The sequence below is a fragment of the Microtus oregoni genome, unplaced genomic scaffold, assembly GCF_018167655.1.
Source record: "Microtus oregoni isolate MIOR12 unplaced genomic scaffold, Mior012 000062F_ref0000492, whole genome shotgun sequence".
In the NCBI taxonomy this organism is placed as follows: domain Eukaryota; kingdom Metazoa; phylum Chordata; class Mammalia; order Rodentia; family Cricetidae; genus Microtus; species Microtus oregoni.
The window spans coordinates 9872759-9890398 of record NW_024543872.1 but is presented as its reverse complement, the minus strand read 5'-3'; the positions used below and the strand labels follow the sequence as shown (position 1 = coordinate 9890398).

At 45.2% G+C, this 17640-nt stretch overlaps 1 protein-coding gene across 9 annotated transcripts in view; it reads right to left on the bottom strand.

The window, feature by feature from the left end:
• LOC121439585 (dystrobrevin beta) overlaps positions 1–17640 on the bottom strand; it is a 215352-nt gene that overhangs the window by 29221 nt on the left and 168491 nt on the right. For all 9 annotated transcript variants that reach the window (XM_041640106.1, XM_041640102.1, XM_041640101.1 and 6 more), the window contains 3 exons: positions 4223–4308; positions 2989–3102; positions 1328–1424 (listed from right to left, as the gene is read on the bottom strand). In XM_041640106.1, the coding sequence (XP_041496040.1) occupies positions 1328–1424; positions 2989–3102; positions 4223–4308 (297 nt within the window). The remainder of the gene's footprint in view (positions 1–1327; positions 1425–2988; positions 3103–4222; positions 4309–17640) is intronic.

The window sequence follows — 17640 nt, the reverse complement described above, 5'->3', positions numbered from 1 at the left end:
AAAGTAGAAAAGCCGAAAGTGTGAATTTATCCACGTCCCCTATACACTAAGCCTAGAGTAGATATTCTGATCCCCGCCTCCCAGTAGTAGAGTTACTATTCAGAATCAGGATGAGTAAGCTGGTTTACGTGATGTTTCCCTTTGTGTCCACCTGACCGGGCTAATGGATATCCACAGAAATACAGTATTCCCAGGCCTGCCCCTGAGAATATTGAAAAGAACTTGGTACTGGAACCAGCAGAGCAAGGACAGAAGATCTGCTTCCAGCCAACAGGGAAAGACGCCATCCAGACCACAGAGGAACTGGATAGAACCAGAAGGCAGAGAAAACAAGTGTGTTCTCTCTTGGGGAGCAGTGTTTCTTATCTATACCTGGCTTTGTCCCACCAAGACTTCAGGAGTAAGGTCGACCCAACACCCATTCCTTACAAGTCACCTTCTGGACTGATTGAGGACACAGAGTCAGTACCCCAGGTTCTCAGGCCTCCAGACACATGGATCACACCATGGCTTTCCTGTGTCTCCCTAGCACAGTCCTCTGCCTCCATGATAGAGCAAGCCCCTTGCCATATAAATCCCTTTATATAGCTATAAATATCCTGTTGGTGCTGTTTCTCTGCAAACATCCTAACACAGTTTGCTGCTGTACTTCTTATTAAAAAGAGGACCATTGACATTTGTCAAATGTTTAGGTAGGCTGTTTGAAAACTTGTCTTAAAAGAAACTTAGTTGAGAAATAATTTTCACTTATACATAGTTAATACCTGATTGACAAATATCCTTATTTGCAATTATTTTACTTTTATGTATGTGAGTGTTTTCCTTGCATTTATTATGTTCACCACTTGTGGGCCTGATGTCCATGGAGGCCAGAAGAGGGTGTTGGATCCCCTGGAACTGGAGTTACAAATAGTTGTGAGCTGCATGTGGGGGCTGGAAATAGAATGTGAGTCTTCTGGAAGAGCAGTGAGTGCTCTTAACCACTGAGCCAAAGCAATTACTTAAGAACATTACTCTAGTCCTAATGCTATTATTTTATTTACATTTATTAACTGTGTGTACATATGTTCGTGTATGTGCATGCAGAAGTCAGGACACTTTGCAGGAGCCTAGTTCTCCCCTTCCGCCCTGTGGGTCCTAGGGTTTGAACCCAGGTCATCATGCTTGTCAGCAAGCGCCTTTACAGCTGAGGCATTTTGAAGGCGCTAACTTCGATGACTGACACCCAATCAGGTTACACTTGTGCAAGTGTACTTGGAAACGGTCTTCGGGCCCTGCGGTCGAGCCTCTGTGAGAGGCAGCGGGAGGAGAGCGCACAGGTTCTTACCTTTAGCAGCTTCATCAGCCCTTCCAGCTGCACCATCAGCTCCCGCCTACTCTCCTGCAGTGCTGACATCCTCTGCTCCAGTTCATCTTTCCTTTGCCTGTCCGAAGGGTGGAAGGATCCCATCAGGAACAAAGCTCTGTGATTGGCAGGTCCTGAACTCACACATCCAGGTCAAAACCAAAAGGGCATGAAATAGTACAAGCGGATCCCACAAGCGGATCCTGCCTTGCTTTGTCTCCTTCGTCACACACTGACCTTAACTGTTATGCAGCTGAGGGTGACCCTGAGCTGCTTCTGATTCTCTTGTCTCAGCCGCCCAAGTGCTGGGGTTACAGGCACGCACTACCATGCCTGGTTTATGCTGTGCTGGGACTGAACCCAGAGCTTTGTGTGCGCCACCACCTCCGGCTCAGTTTTTGCTTTTTGAGATACAAAAATTGTCACCTGTACCTGAGCTGGGAGCAGAGGAAAGGAAACAAGTGTGCCTTACGCTGATGGCTGCCTCTTCCCCTCTGCCGGAGTCAGCATCTGTTTCCTCAGGTTTTCTTAGTAAAGCGCTTACCCTATGTGTGACAGTGAACAATGGGCCACCAAAAACACAGCCCAACTAAATCGCAAACTCAAATGAGGATTTTTTTTCTCCTGAGATAAAGTATCACTATTCATCCATGGCTGGCCCGGAACTTATTATGTAGTCTAGGCTGCCCTTGAACTCATAGAGATCCTCCTGCTTCTGCTTCAAATGCTGGGTTAAAGGTATGCACTGATATATTAAAGATATGTCCAGCCTGAAATGAAGCTTTGGGGAAAAGGACACTCGATGCTGGCTAATTGTATTCATTTGAATGGTTTCAACTTTTTTTTTTTTGATTTTCGAGACAGGGTTTCTCTCTAGTTTTCAGTGTCTGTCTTGGAACTAGCTCTTGTAGACCAGTATGGCCTCGAACTCACAGAGATCCGCCTGCCTCTGCTTCCCAAGTGCTGGGATTAAAGGTGTGCTCCTTTAAACCACCCGGCTGGTCTCAACTCTTTATGCTTTATTTCTTGATAAGAACCTAAATGATAGATACAAGTAGAGATCTAATAATTATTGTTTCCTACCTAAAAGAAATCATGGTTAAGGCTATAAAGAAAGCACTAAAAAAAATTCCATTCTATTCAGCTATGTGTATCCCAGATGCTGTGGTGTAGGCCTATAATCCTAGCCCTGGGGAGGCTGAAGAAGGAATATTACCACAAGTTCAAAGCCAGCCTGGGCTACAGAATGAGATCTTATCTCACACACAACCCGCCCCCCCCACCCCCCACCAAATCAAGAATCACATGTAGAATTCTAAATGCTACAACTCGAAAAAACCAAAATAAATAAATAAATAAATGCTACAACAGGAACAGATAGGCACACTATTCAAGAATCTCTTGAGCTCTGGTAAGATCTAAGACATTGAGTTTGGTTTCCATAATGTCTACACTTATGGGAACACACGTGTTTCTGTGGTAGAGAGGAAAACGACTCATTACAGGTCTGGTCATTCTCCCGTGTGCTTTGTGGAACTCTTAGGCAGTCTAAGAACGAACAGATTCTAGCCCCTCGTTTGGTCCTCCAGTACGGAAATTCCCACCACAGGCTGTTGTTTGGGAGCGGGTGGATGCATACTTACCTCAGCAAACGCAGCTCTGCTAGCAGCGTGGGGTTTTGCTGGGCCTTCTCAGGAGTGGGCTGGGAAGCCTGCTCATGCTCCAGCCGCAGGCGCTGGATCTCCTGCAGGATCTCTCTGAGATGGTGAGAGGTGCTTGTTAGTGACCGCTCTTTCTTCCCAGTAGATGTTTTCACCCCCTCAGTGCCTCCTTTACCCTCTGTTCTGAGGCTACTAATCCTCCAAGTGGGAAATGGATACCTCCTCAACTGTTTCACCTGACGGCTCCTCAGGTGCTCTGCCCAGAGACAACATTCTTCTCAAGACCTTGAACCCTCTCCAGGAAGGGGAAATGACAACTGCAACATTTTATTTACCCTGTTCCACTTCAGGGAAAGAACTCTTTAAAACCTCCTGACATAGGTCCTATGCAGACTCCCCAATGCTTCCTCCACTCTGTCCCTTTGCTTGATTCCTGGCTCCTGACTGGAGGTTGCTGCCAGTTCCTTCCCAGAGCATGCTACACAAGGGTCAGTCTCCTCGTTCTGGTTTCTACCTCTCACTGCACAGTGATGTAATGTGTGATCCCCAGGTCTTTTAGCAACCTTTAAAATGGCCTTCTAAAATAAAATGAGACTGGTAACATGCAGTGTAAGAGGCCACGAAAAGCTGCTAAAACAGAGCAAAATGCTACTGGGAAGGAGTGGGGCAAGGAACTGTGAGGGACACTCTTGGGGTAAGGAACTGTGGGGGACACACTGGTGGATGGGAGGAGTCCCCAAACAGAGACTCTCTAGAGGTAGATCAGAGCGTAGAACAATCTGAACCAATGGCATGCAGTGTTATTTCCCGGTCCTGAGCTACTTCTGTCTACTGAGGGGTCATACAGAGCTGGGTGTGGTGACATGTCTGTAATCCTAGCACTTGAGAGGACAGGCAGGAGGGTCAAGATAGGAAAGTCAGCCGGGTGGTGGTGGTGCACGCCTTTAATCACAGCACTTGGGAGGCAGAGGCAGGCGGATCTTTGTGAATTCGAGACCAGCCTGGTCTACAAGAGCTAGTTCCAGGACAGGCTCCAAAACCACAGAGAAACCCTGTCTCGAAAAACCAAAAAAAAAAGATAGCAAAGTCAGCTTGTGTTACAGCCTGTCAGCCTCGGTTACAAGGGACCATCTCAGAGAAGGAAAAAGAGGAAGCGAACAAGCCAAGTAGTCTGTGAGGCGATGTTCCTGGACGTGGGAAACAGGTGAGTTCTCACCTGTTCTTGTTTTCCAGTTCTGCAATGAGTTGTCTCTGTTGCTTGTTGGCATCGAAGTTAAAGCTGGCGTCAGCGGGAGGACGGGTCTATGGTGGAGAGAAGTTATTTGGTTTTTTTTCCCCAAATTTAAATATCCAGAGTCTGAGACTGACTGTTAATTTTTCAAAAAAAAAAATCAATTTTTGAGGTTTCGTTTGCATACCATAAAACCCATCCAACCCAACAGTCTTAGCATATTTAAACATTTGTATAACCAACCACCACAATCCAGTTTTAGAACATTTTCCATCACCATAAAATAATCCCTTAGGTCAGTTTTTCCGCAGTTGCTACGACTATGGCGAATGAGCTTGAGCGAGGGCGGAGTGAGCAACCGCTGGGCACTGATGGGTTGGGTTTCTACCTGGCTCTGCCTTCTTGGAAACATCACCCTACAGAATTGCCCCGTGCAGCAGGAGGTTTACTGCTGAGGAGTATCACCGTGCCCCACCCCCTTGCTTCCAGCTTTTGGCAACCACAGATGGAAGCAGTGCTGGACTTTTACTTACAGGGCTTAATATCAATATACACTGTTTTCTTACTTTGCACGTGTGTGTGCACACGCCACTGAGTGTGAGCGTGCATGTTATGGTGTGAGGTGAGAGGATATGCATGAGCTGTTTCTCTCTCCTTCTACCTTGTAGGTTCCAGGGCTGCACTCAGCCTTGGTGAGGAGAGAGTCTTTACCCACTCAGAAACCTGATATTTCTTCTCAGTAAGTACACTGACATGGAGCTGCTGAGCTGCACGCTCACAGTGTTTCCCAAAGTAGTTGAACCACCTTATCTCCCTCTGGCAGTATCTAATGATTCCTATTTCTTTTTGCTCTTTTTGTTTAATATATTTATGTATATGGGTGTTTTGCACACATGCATGTCTGTGAACTACCTGTATGCCTGGCGCCTACAAAACTCCTGGAACTGGAGTAGCAAAGGGTCGCTGGCTACTACGTGGGTTCTGGGAATCGAACCCAGGTCCTTTAGAAGATCAACCAGTGATCTTAACTTCTAAGCCATCTCCACAGCTCCAAGGCATAGTAGTCTCACTGAAAGCTGTTAAAATCTTTCTTGTTTCAACATCCTTACTGTAAAGGATGTAACTGTGAGGTTTCCTTTATTTAAATAGGAGTGAGTTTACGTTTCATTAAATCTGCCCCATGCCCTTTGCTTCAGACGGGATCTGATGCTGCCTAGAATGTTATGTATCCAAGGATGACCCTGGACCTCAGATCCTCTTCCCTCTACCACCCAAATGCTTACTGGCATCTGGCACCACACCTGGTTTATGCTGTGCTGGGGGTTGAACACGGGGCTTTGTACATGCTGGGCAAGCACTGACTAACCGAATCAAATCCCCAGCCCCTGACCTTTTAAAATATACAGTTTAGTAGTTTTTAGTGTGTTTGGACTATGAAACCATCACCGCCCTGTATTTCCAGCAAAGTTTTACTATCCCCCAATCCATGCCCATTAGCAACCATGATCTATTTCTGCTTGCCCTGTGTACCATCATTCTTTCTGTCTCTGTAGTTTTACTAATTCTGTATATTATACAAAAATACAATCTACAGCCGGGCGGTGGTGGCGCACGCCTTTAATCCCAGCACTTGGGAGGCAGAGGCAGGCGGATCTTTGTGAGTTCGAGACCAGCCTGGTCTACAAGAGCTAGTTCCAGGACAGGCTCCAAAACCACAGAGAAACCCTGTCTCGAAAAACCAAAAAAAAAAAAAAATATATATATATATACAAATACACAATCTATATAGCCTTTATATCCGACTTCTTTAACATGGCAAGGTGCGTTCAAGCTTCACTTGTATTATGTCACAAATATGTATTTCTTTTTTATGGATAAATAATATTCCACAATATAAATATCCCGCGTTTTTCTATCAGCTGATTTGGGTTCTTTCCACATTGGATAGAAATATGTTCTTTCTTTCGAATACTCGTCTAGAAGGAAAACTGCTGAGTCACAGGCTAACTGCCTTTCAAAAGACTTTTCCTAAAGGGTTGGACTGCTTCCAAACAACACTGTATGGAATCCCTCCTTTCCCTCGCATTTACTTTTTTTAACAAAAATATTTATCTTTTAAATATTGTATACATATTAAATAATAAATATTTATTTATTATGTATACAATATTCTTTCTGCGTGTATGCCTGAAGGCCAGAAGAGGGCATCAGACCTCATTACAGATGGTTGTGAGCCACCGTGTGGTTGCTGGGAATTGAACGCAGGACCTTTGGAAGAGCAGGCAATGCTCTTAACCGCTGAGCCATCTCTCCAGCCCCCTCCCTCGCATGCTTGCCAACACTTGTTCATCTTTCTGAGGAGTCATTCTCATGGGTGTAAGGTGGTATCTCACGTGGATTCTTTTTTTTTCCTTTGAAGATTTATTTAATTATTATGTATAGAGTGTTCTGCCTGCATGTATGCCTGCAGGCCAGACGAGGGCACCAAATCTCATTACAGATGGTTGTGAGCCACCATATAGGTGCTGGGAATTGAACTCATGATCTCTGGAAGAGCAGCCAGTGCTCTTAACCACTGAACCATCTCTCCAGCCCCTCATGTAGATTCTTTAAGAACTAATGCTGAGCACACTGTCATATGCGGAATCATTATTTGTGTTATCTTTGGAGAGACCATGACATGTGATTTGTACCCTTGCTAGCTCCTTCAAGAATAGGTAGAAAACAACAATAATCAATTGTTTAGAAACAGACCCATATACATACTGCACAGAGTGGGTCAGGGCTCAGGGATTAGCTCAGCTGAGAGAGTGTTTGCCCTGCATATATGAAACCCTGGGTTTGATCTCCGACACCCCAACACCACGTAAAACCAGGTGTGGTGACATTCTTATAATCTTCACACTTATAGAGGATCAGGAGTTCAAGGTCATCCTCAGCTACAGAGCCAGTCCAAGGCTAGCCTGGGTCCTGTGAGACTGAACCAGATCCCCCCCCCCCCCCCCCATGGCAACAGGACGTGTATTAGCCAAGGAACACAGAAAGGAAAGGGGATAATGAGGTGTTGTTTCCCTCTGACTCAGCAACTACAACGGAAGCTCTCAGTTAGGCTCCTTGCCAGCCATGCTCACTCTGCACCTTCTCTGCGTTGTCTCAAGCACAACCTACAAGAAGCAAGAACCTAATACCCTGCCCGGAGCTTGAAGATTCAATAACTCTTTTCATGGGGTGCTTTCTAAATAAACGGGCAAAAAACCACAGAGAAACCCTGTCTTGAAAAAACCAAAAAATAAAAATAAAAAAAAAATAAATAAACGGGCAAAACAGCACAGCCGACCTGACTAACCAGATCACCTGATATTTTTCTTCTTTAAAATAAAAATTAAAAACAAGATAACTTTCTTCTTTCCTTGGAAGTGTGGACCAGCGGCCAGCTGAGCAAACTCCCCGCACTGTATTTAGCGTCACGTGAGAACTCGAGTTGAACCTCACCAAAGATGGCCTGAGAATGAACCTGGCTATGAATAATCAGTTTCAAATCGAAAAGAAAAAAGTGGAATTAAAAGTCATAGCTTCTGTTAGGGTAAGAGCAGGGAAAATTACAGATGTGGGAAGGGTTTGTGTATGAAAACACGCATGCTTGGTGTCATTCATTGGGAGTGTCTAGATAACCCTCGGTACTTTTGGTATCTGACTGTAAACCTGGTGACTTCTGTAGTGGAGGCTGAAGTAGGAATCCAAAGCCATCAATAGAGATCCCTAAGCGGGCAAGATTCCCTAGCTCTCAGAAATATGTTTCTCAAACAGAAGTGAGCAAGCAACAGTTCCTGCATACAGAATGGGGCTGGGCTTTCCCACTGCCTGCACTCACAGAACCCCCAACCCAGCCCTAGTGAGTGTCTAGTGTGGCCTCTCTTCTTTGATCAAAATGTAGATATAAGTGGTGGCATAGGCCTTCAACCTCAGCACTCTGGGGCAGAGGCAGGCAGATCTCTGAGTTCTTGGTCAGTTTGCCATACAGAGGACACACATACATTCATCTCTGTCTCCTGCCATGTGATGCTCTGGGCTGACCCAGGACCCTTCCATCCCATCACCAGATGCTGGTCTTTGACCTTAGACCACCAGCATACTGAGTCCAAACAAGCCTTTTTTTCTTTAGGTGTTCTAGCAATGAAAAATGGACTAGTATATATTATATTCTATATAACAGGCACACTATTTCATACACTATGGGTCTCCTTAATAATAACAGTCACAACATAATAAAACAAAGGCAAGTCTCCCTTCTTGAAATAACTTCTGGACTCTGAAGAGGCTAACACAGAAATAGAATGATTAATTCATAAAGACACTGGATACGTTATCTAGAAGAGACCCTAAATAATTTCTTTCAAGAACAAAATCAATTTATTCATTTCCTGACTCCTCAGTGCCCAGATAGCTAGTGATGCCTAGGTAAATGGGAAAAAAACCTCACCTCGAGGAGCCCACAATACATCGGCAGAGATCAGAAACAAACAAACAGAAAAATAATAGAAGTAAGTAAATAAACACAGGTCCAGCAGTGGTAGCGCACGCCTTTAATCCCAGCACTCGGGAGGTAGAGACAGGCAGATCTTAGTGAGTTCGAGGCCAGCCTGGTCTACAGACCGAGTTCCAGGACAGGCTCCAAAGCTACACAGAGAAACTCTGTCTCGAAAGCAAAAACAAAACCAAAGTAAATAAACACACGCTAGTATGAACAGGCACAGGAAGTAAGGTGGTGACTGGGACTGAGGTTCCGCCAGCCAAGTGCTTCTGAGCATGCGCAGCAAGTTAGATGACTGGGGAAGAGCACGTGCAGCAGAAAAGAAGGGCTGGCGCCAGGACAGCTGACCCTGCTGAGGCAGCTTAAAGGCTTGAAAGTGAGGAAGAAGAATCAACAGTCAAGAGTTTATCAGTTCCTATGCAGTCATTTCAGCACAGAGCTGAAAAGGGACCCTGGGGAAAAAAAAAAGAAAGAAAGAACGCTTCATGCAAAGGAGACAAGTTGGTTTAGGAGACCTCATCATGAAAATATGCGTGAGCCGGGCGGTGGTGGCGCACGCCTTTAATCCCAGCACTCGGGAGGCAGAGGCAGGCGGATCTCTGTGAGTTCGAGACCAGCCTGGTCTACAAGAGCTAGTTCCAGGACAGGCTCCAAAACCACAGAGAAACCCTGTCTCGAAAAACCAAAAAAAAAGAAAAAAGAAAAAAAAAAGAAAATATGCGTGAGTGTATGTAAAGAAGTGCTGAGACATTCGGCTCGTGTTTATGGTTCCCATTCTAACCTGCTTTAACAAAATGAGCGTTTTACGCAGACAGTAGGAAAATAAATTTCCATAAGCTCACACTAATTCGTTACGGGGCTCTGCCACACTGACTGCCTCTAAACGACATTTTCTTTTCTGTTGCTGAAGTATCTTTATGCAAAACATTTGTCATATTTTATACTTCAGTAAACAGCTCTTTAAATATTTAAAGCCAGCCTTTGATCAGCTGGCCAACATCTCCTTCATGGAAGAGAGCTTCTATTACACAGCAAATCCTTTAACCAGAGCCTGACCTCTCCCCTTCCTCCTACCCAGGCTTCCAGGGGAGGAAACTCTGGTCAAATCTGGGGCTGTGGAAGGGGATCCGAGAAGCTCAAAATGAAACAACAAAAAATTAAGCCCAGTGCAGTGGCTCATGCCAGTAATCTCGGTACTAGGGAGGCTGAGACAGAATATTACCACAAGGCAAAGCTAGCCTGAGCTAATGAGTGAGTTCCCCGCTAGCATGGATGCAGTGTGCAACCAACCTTGACTCAAACACGAAGGCTACGGAGATGGCTCGGTGGTCAAGAGCACTGGTGGATTTAGTTCCCAACCCCCACAGAGCGGCTCCCCGGGATCATTGCTCCAGTTTCCAGGAGATTTTTTTATTTTTTATTGAAAAAAAAAATTTCCGCCTCCTCCCAGCCTCCCATTTCCCTCCGCCTCCTCCCAGCCTCCCATTTCCCTCCCCCTCCTCCCGCCCCTCTCCCCTCCCCCCACTCCTCTCCCCCTCCCTCTCCAGTCCGAAGAGCAGCCAGGGTTCCCTGCCCTGTGGAAAGTCCAAGGTCCTTCCCCCTCCATCCGGGTCTAGGAAGGTGAACATCCAAACTGGCTAGGCTGTGGTACACGCATATACATACTGCAATGCAGAAAAAACACTCATACACATAAAAAAAAAAGTTTTTAAATTTTAAAAAAGAAAAACTAGAAAGCAAAACAAATAAAAAGATGGAGAAAATTTGAGCACTTTTGAATAAATAGCTTCTCAGGACTTTAACAAAACTTTCACAAAACTGAAAGTTGAATGTCCCCAACCCCGAAGTCCTAGAAATCCTTTCTCCAGTCACAGCTTGTGGGTGGAAGTTGTCCTCATAAGGTTGGTGTCTATGAAGAAAAAACTTGATTCTCTCTTAGGATTCAGACTTCACGGGTGGAAAACAGCACCTCACTTTGAGTTTGATTAATTCAGGCTTGCAATTTTTCAGCTGTCTATATTTTGTTTTGAAAATAAATCTAAAAATAAAACCATAAAGATGTAGGAGACAGTTTAAAACACAGGAACCTGCAGCGGTCGGAAGGGAGCCTCCTGGTCCCAATACCCAGAACTGCTGTGGGCTGTGAGCTGCCATGTGGGTGCTGGGAACCAGGTCCTCTGAAAGAACAGCCAGTGCTCTTCACCAAGGAGCCATCTCCCCAGCTCCAGCTAAGATTGCTGTAACTGGTCTGAGATAATAAAGCCTGGGCATTGGGAGGCTGAGATCTCTCCAGGTGATTGCAATGTATCCAGTGGAATAAGTCACAAACACCTGCCATGTTAGACGCCTTTAAAATTCAGCAAAGGCAACAGTTTCAGTTTCTCTGTTGTCCCTCTGAGTTTCTCTCCACAGTTGGCCCCCTGGGAAAGTGCTTTTACTCTTTAACCTTGCTTTGTCCTTTAAGGCCCTTCATTAGCCTACCTTATAGAAGAAAAACAAATTATCAAGATTTACTCAACGGCTAAATAAAAGCTAATTCTGGGTTTACTTAAATAAAAACCTGAACCCTGAAGCTCTTTTGACTTATGAAACTTGGTTGGTCTGCAACAGGTGATAAAAGACATGCTTAGGTTCCTGCACGCAGAGTGTATACTGGCTGGCACACACACACACACACACACACACACACACATTTCCAAGTTGTCGGATATTTTACTATGCAGACAACATTTGAAGCGCTGCTCAAGCAGTCAGAACTCTGAGTTTCTGGAACAGACAGAACTCTTAGCATCTTACAATGTTTCCTATGTGCTTGTGGCTTTGTGTTAGATTGATTTTTTTTTTTTTTTTTTTGGTTTTTCGAGACAGGGTTTCTCTGTGGTTTTGGAGCCTGTCCTGGAACTAGCTCTTGTAGACCAGGCTGGTCTCGAATTCACAAAGATCCGCCTGCCTCTGCCTCCCAAGTGCTGGGATTAAAGGCGTGCGCCACCACCGCCCGGCTTATGTGTATGAGTGGTTTTGCCTACATGCATGTCTATGCACCACATGTGTGGCAGTGGAGGTCAGAAGGGGGAGTCAGGTCCCCTGGAACCTGTCATATGGGTGCTGGGAAACAAACCTAGGTTCTCTGAAAGAGTGACCCAGTGCTCTTAACCACTGAGCCATTTCTCCAGCACTCTCACCTTTTCCTCTCTCTCTCTCTCTCTCTCTCTCTCTCTCTCTCTGTCTCTCTCTCCCTCTCTCTCTCCCCCCCCCTCTCTCTGTCTCTCTCTCTCTGTGTCTCTCTCTCTCTCTCTCTCTCTCTCTCTCTCTCTCTCTGCCAAAGCTGATGACAGGTGTTCAGTCTCTGAGACCCACATGGGGAAAGAAGAAACTGAATCTTGCAAGTACTTCTTTGGCCGCTATACCTCACCCAAATAAACAAACAAAACAATTTTTAAAAGCAAATCAATTTAAATCCCAGCACTTGGGAGGTAAAAGTAGGAGGATTGTGAATTCAAGGTCAGTCCCGGCTCCATATTAAGTTTGATGCCAATCTGGGGTACCTGAGACACTGTCTCAAAAAACCCAACCCAAACAAAATCCCAAACAAACACCCCCCCCCCCCCAATTTACTTAGCACTGAATACCAGAAACACTAGTGATATGTTTGTTAAAACACCACGCTGGCCAGACGGTGGTGGGGCACACCTTTAATCCCAGGGCTCGAGGGGCAGAGGCAGGTGGATCTCTGTGAGTTCAAGGCCAGCCTGGTGTACAAAAGCTACTTCCAAAACAGGTTCCAAAGCTACAGAGAAACCCTGTCTCAAAAAACGAATGCTGTAAAGGCACAAGGAGATCTTTACTAGACACGGAGTCATGCAGACCTATATTCGCCATCAAGTCTAGTGGGGACCTCCGAGGTGACTCAAGGTGCCTTTCTTCTCATTTGCAAATCACATCAGGAATCTCATCTGTCTCCTAAAGTTGCCTTGAGGACTAGGTAAAACATCCAGGCCAGGGGCTGGAGAGATGGCTCAGTAGTTCAGAACACTTGCTGCTCTTCCAGAGGGCTGAAGTTCAGCATCCACAATGGGCAGTTCCTACCCAGTAATTCAAGCTCCAGGAGATTCTGATTAAGTACTCATTAAGTGCGTGTGCATGCGTGCACGCGCGCATGCACACACACACACACACGCTACACATGCACGCACACGCATACACACACACACAGCAGGAACTACAGAATAACCCAGTTCCAGCCTAGACTAGACTGTGTGGAATGGGGGAGGCAAACTTTAATAATGAAGAATGAGGAGTGGGATCCACTTAGGTTGCACACCCTCTACTCCTAGGAAAGACAGTGCTTCTCATACATGAGCATCCTCTCAGGTTCAAGAGTCTCAGAGTGCTACAGCACCTTACGGAGGTGGAGACACATCTGCCAGATACAGGATAAGAAACAAGATCCCTTTGATTGAACTAGGCAAATGCTACCTGTCCAAGGCAAGTAGGCAGTCAGCCAGATGTAGCCTAGCATGCATTTCTGCACTCTCCTAAAAAAAGAGGCCAAAAAAAAAAAAAACAAAAACAAACAAACAAAAAAAGAGGCCAGTGGCTTTGACCTTTATGAAGCTGACAGGATGAGTCCAACGAGAGGTCCCTGAAAGCCACTACAGTGCACCCTGGGCAGTCTGCCCACAATCCTACCTCCTAGAGGATAACTGGAGGGTTATGGGTTATTAACCTCTCCCCAGAATCCAATAATGCTGTTTAAGACCATGTTTCCCAGGCTGGCTGTAAATCAGAAGACAGCAAATTTTCTTCCTTCCTTTCTTTCTTTCTTTCTTTCTTTCTTTCTTTTTTTTTCTTCAGTAAAGACAGATGGGCCCTAAACCCAGAGGTTCTCATTCAGTCGGTCAGAGACAAAGCCTACACATTTTAAAGTGCTTCACATTATGCGGCCAGGTTTTGCAATGACTATGTTAGTGGGGGTTGAAGTCATTACGCGTACACAAAATCCAGCTTAGATACTGTTGATAAGGCGCAAGGATGCTCCTGAGACAGTGTGTACCTCGAGCAACCATGACAATGAGAGGAAAGCCTCTCAGAAATGTTTATAAGTCAGATAGAATGACAATGGGTGATGCGTTCCCGGCCCTTTCACCTCTTCTGTAATGGGCTTTATGATTTCTTTTTTCGTGAGACAACCCTCAAAGTAAACGCTCAGATGGCACCCAGGGCTGGGTAAGAGAATGAAGACTCTGCTGTGGCTGTTACAGGCTCTTCCGCTTCCTTTTTTTTTTTTTTTTTTTTTTTAAGAGTCTTAGGCATTCTAGGAAAACAAATGAGTTATCATGGCACATCTGAGACACCCATAGTGCCCTTCTTCAGGTGACAGCCTGAGGTGCTGCATGGTCTGTTAGGCACCCAGGCTGAAGCTGCCCAGTGGTTGCTGGGGGGCGGCGCTGCACAGGGTGTGTGTCGCCTTCACCAGTGATTGACCGGCCTCTCTGCCCAGTGGCTGCTGGGGGGCGGCGCTGCACAGGGTGTGTGCCGCCTTCACCAGTGATTGACCTGCCTCTCTCTGTGGAAGAAGGTCTTTGAGCAAAATCAATAGGAAGCCTATCTGCCAGGCCATAAACAAACTCTTCAGAGCATTACACCCACTTTATGCAAAGTACTTGTATCAGGGTGAGATTAGAGGATTAGGGGTTTTGTGTCAGGCAGAAATCTGGTAAAGAAGAATCCTTGAGAGTCCTGATGTTTAGCAGATAACCACACTTGGCGAAATAAACTAAGATGAAAGGGACCCTTTGAGCACTTGACCTCCAGCTCCTCCCAGCTGTGATAGCTTTCCCGACAATTCAACACTGGAAACCAGCCGTGTAGGCATCCTTATCTGGGTTCCTGGTGAAGGAGATCGGGGCCTCAGGGTGAAAAGGCTTTGCCTCTTATTTAACCGTACTTTAAAGCGCTGTGTGAGGTCAACAGGGCTATCTAAAAGCATGAAGCACACGTTAGAATTCAGCCACAACGCAACCCATCTTGACTCACTGCCCCATGAATCTTAATTTTTAAAATTACATGACCAGTTGTGCCCCAGGGCTTGTGTAAGCTTTGCCCACCTCTTCCACATTGTTCTGCAGTGTTCCATCCCCCCAACCTTTAGAGTTGCAATATTGGAGTCAGATATGTGACCTGATGTTAAGATTCTCAACAAAACAAAACAAAACAAAACAAACGGATTATTTTGGGGAGAAGAGCCACACCAAGAATCTTCATTAGCAGCTCTGGCAGACAAGTCCATCTCCCTGGGCACACACTGGTCAAATCTCGCTTCTCTCCAGCACCAGTCTCCGAGCTCCGCCACTTCCACCCTCGTGCCTTTACAAAGGCTTAAATAATGCTGGGAATGCCTGTTTCTTTTTACCTGGTAGTGTCTGAGAGTTCGTGGTTTGGGCTCCACTTCATCTTTCCTTTTAACTCATTCTAGAACCCTAACTTTCAATAGTTAAATTATCAGTGTTTGAGAGATAAAAACGGCATTTCCCCCCACCCCCAGTTTAGCCACTTACAGACTACAACGCTGGGTGTTCATCTCTTAGGCCACAGGAAACAGGACTATTTTGAATAATCAATTAGCTAAGATATGCAAAGCACTTAGGATAACGACCACCACCTCTTGCACAGTCAGCAAGTGTGAGTCATTAGCACTACTCTTGTGTGCAGCATACTGTGACCTTTCCAAGCCCCTAGGAGTGTGTTTCTCCTTTCTCCTTTTAACATTTTAAACTAGTTATTTTCAGTGCAGTAATGACACTCAATTGTTTTTCCCTCTAAGGAATATTCTTAAGTTTTGTCAAAAACATCAGCAACAGACGATGTACTCAAACATTTTATCTTTGAATAAAAGCGTTTCCCCACCATTTAGGAAAATTTATCACATTGTTGCTGTGGAGAAATTACCAATCCTTTGTAAACAACATGTTTTTTCTCTCTCTCTCTTAAGGTCCTGGAGACTGAAGCCAGTAACTGTGCATATCAGGAGAGCCCTCTAAATCAAGGGGCAGAGCACCGCCCCCACCACCACACCCCCCCTTCCGTGCTTCCCATTCCTGAGAACTTCCTGGGGAGTCTTGTCTTATATAAATTCTGGAAATTTTTAACCATTGGTTCTAATCCTAATTCTAAAGTGTTTAGATTCCAATTCGATGACTGTTGGGTTCTCTCTCTATCACATCTCTGAATATAATAGTTCAGATTTTCCAACTCTGTGTTTTGGAAATTTTTCTTTTTTGGTTTTTCAAGACAGGGTTTTGCTGTAGTTTTGGAGCCTGTCCTGGAACTAGCTCCTGTAGACCAGGCTGGCCTCGAACTCACAGAGATCCACCTGCCTCTGCCTCCCGAGTGCTGGGATTAAAGGCGTGTGCCACCACCGCCCGGCTGGAAATTTTTCTTTTTTCTCCTCTTTTGAGCTGGGGGTCTCCTGTAACCCAGATTAGCTTCAAATTTCCAGTGCAGGTGAAGATGAATGTGGACTTCAGAGTCTCATGTTTAGGAACTTTGGATGAGCTACAATATCCCAGGATGGCCTGGAATTCTCTCTATATAGCTCAAGCTGACCTTGAACTGCAACAGGACTTACACCACAAGTCACTGTTTCAAGTTTTGGAAATTTTTCTTACACATATTTTCTAGCTCAGAAATTTTATTTTCACTTTTGCCTGATATTTCCCTAACACACTGACTGATTTTTGAGTTAAAAATTATTTTATTTTTGATTTTGTATATGTATGTGTTTCTGTGTATGAATTTCTGCACACATGAGTGCAGGCATCTACAGAGGCCAGAAATGGACATTGAATCCCTGGAGCTGGAGTTACAGGCTGTTGTGAGCTGCCTGATGTGGGTGCTGGGACCTCAACTCCAGTCCTCTGCAAGAGCAGCAGCAAATGCTCTTAACTGCTGAGGTATCTCAGCACCACTCCCAATAAGAGAAATTGGGGGGCTAGAGAGATGCCTCAGCAGTTAATAGCACTGACTGCTCTCCATGAAGACCCAGGTTTAGTTCCCAACATCTACATGATGGTTAACAACCACCTGTAGTTCTAGTTCCAGAGGTTCTGATGCCTTCTTCTGGCCATCTCCCACACATGGTACACAGGCACACAGAACAGAGTCGTGCAGAGAGAAGTCTGAGTGCTTGTGAGAAAACTCCAAGGAAACAAGAGTCTTATGACCTCAGTTTCTTCGAAAACACAAAATTGTTCTTGGATTATTTTTTTTTGTCCCTCTCAGGTGTAGCAGACAGGAGTTGAGTTTACTTTGGCTTATTCATTACAACTGATTACTGTTATTTTGTTTGTTTGTTTTTTATAAAAAATTTATAGCCAGAACATTCTTTTCAAGATTTATTTATTATGTGTACTGCATTCCTTCCATGTGTGCCCACAGGCCAGAAGGGGGTGCCAGGTCTCATTACAGATGACTGTGAGCTACCATGTGGTTGCTGGGAATTGAACTCAGGACCTCTGGAAGAGCAGTCAGTGCTCTTAACCACTGAGCCATCTCTCCAGCCCTTGTTTGTTTTTTTGAGACAGAAAACTCATTCTGTAGATGAAGGTAGCCCCTAAGACTCAGAGATCCACCTACCTCTGCCTCCCAAGTGCTAGAAAGAAGTGTGCCACCATGCATGGCTAAACCTCATTTTCTTAATTATAGAATTTTACAGTAGGCTTTGGTTTCACCTAGGGTGACATTTGCAACTCTGTTCTTTTTCAAGACGGCCATAGTTACGTTAGGTCTTCTGGTGGTTTGAACAGGAATGGGCCCCCACAGACTCGTGTGTCTGAATGTTTGGCTCATAGGGAGTGGCACTATTAGGAGGTGT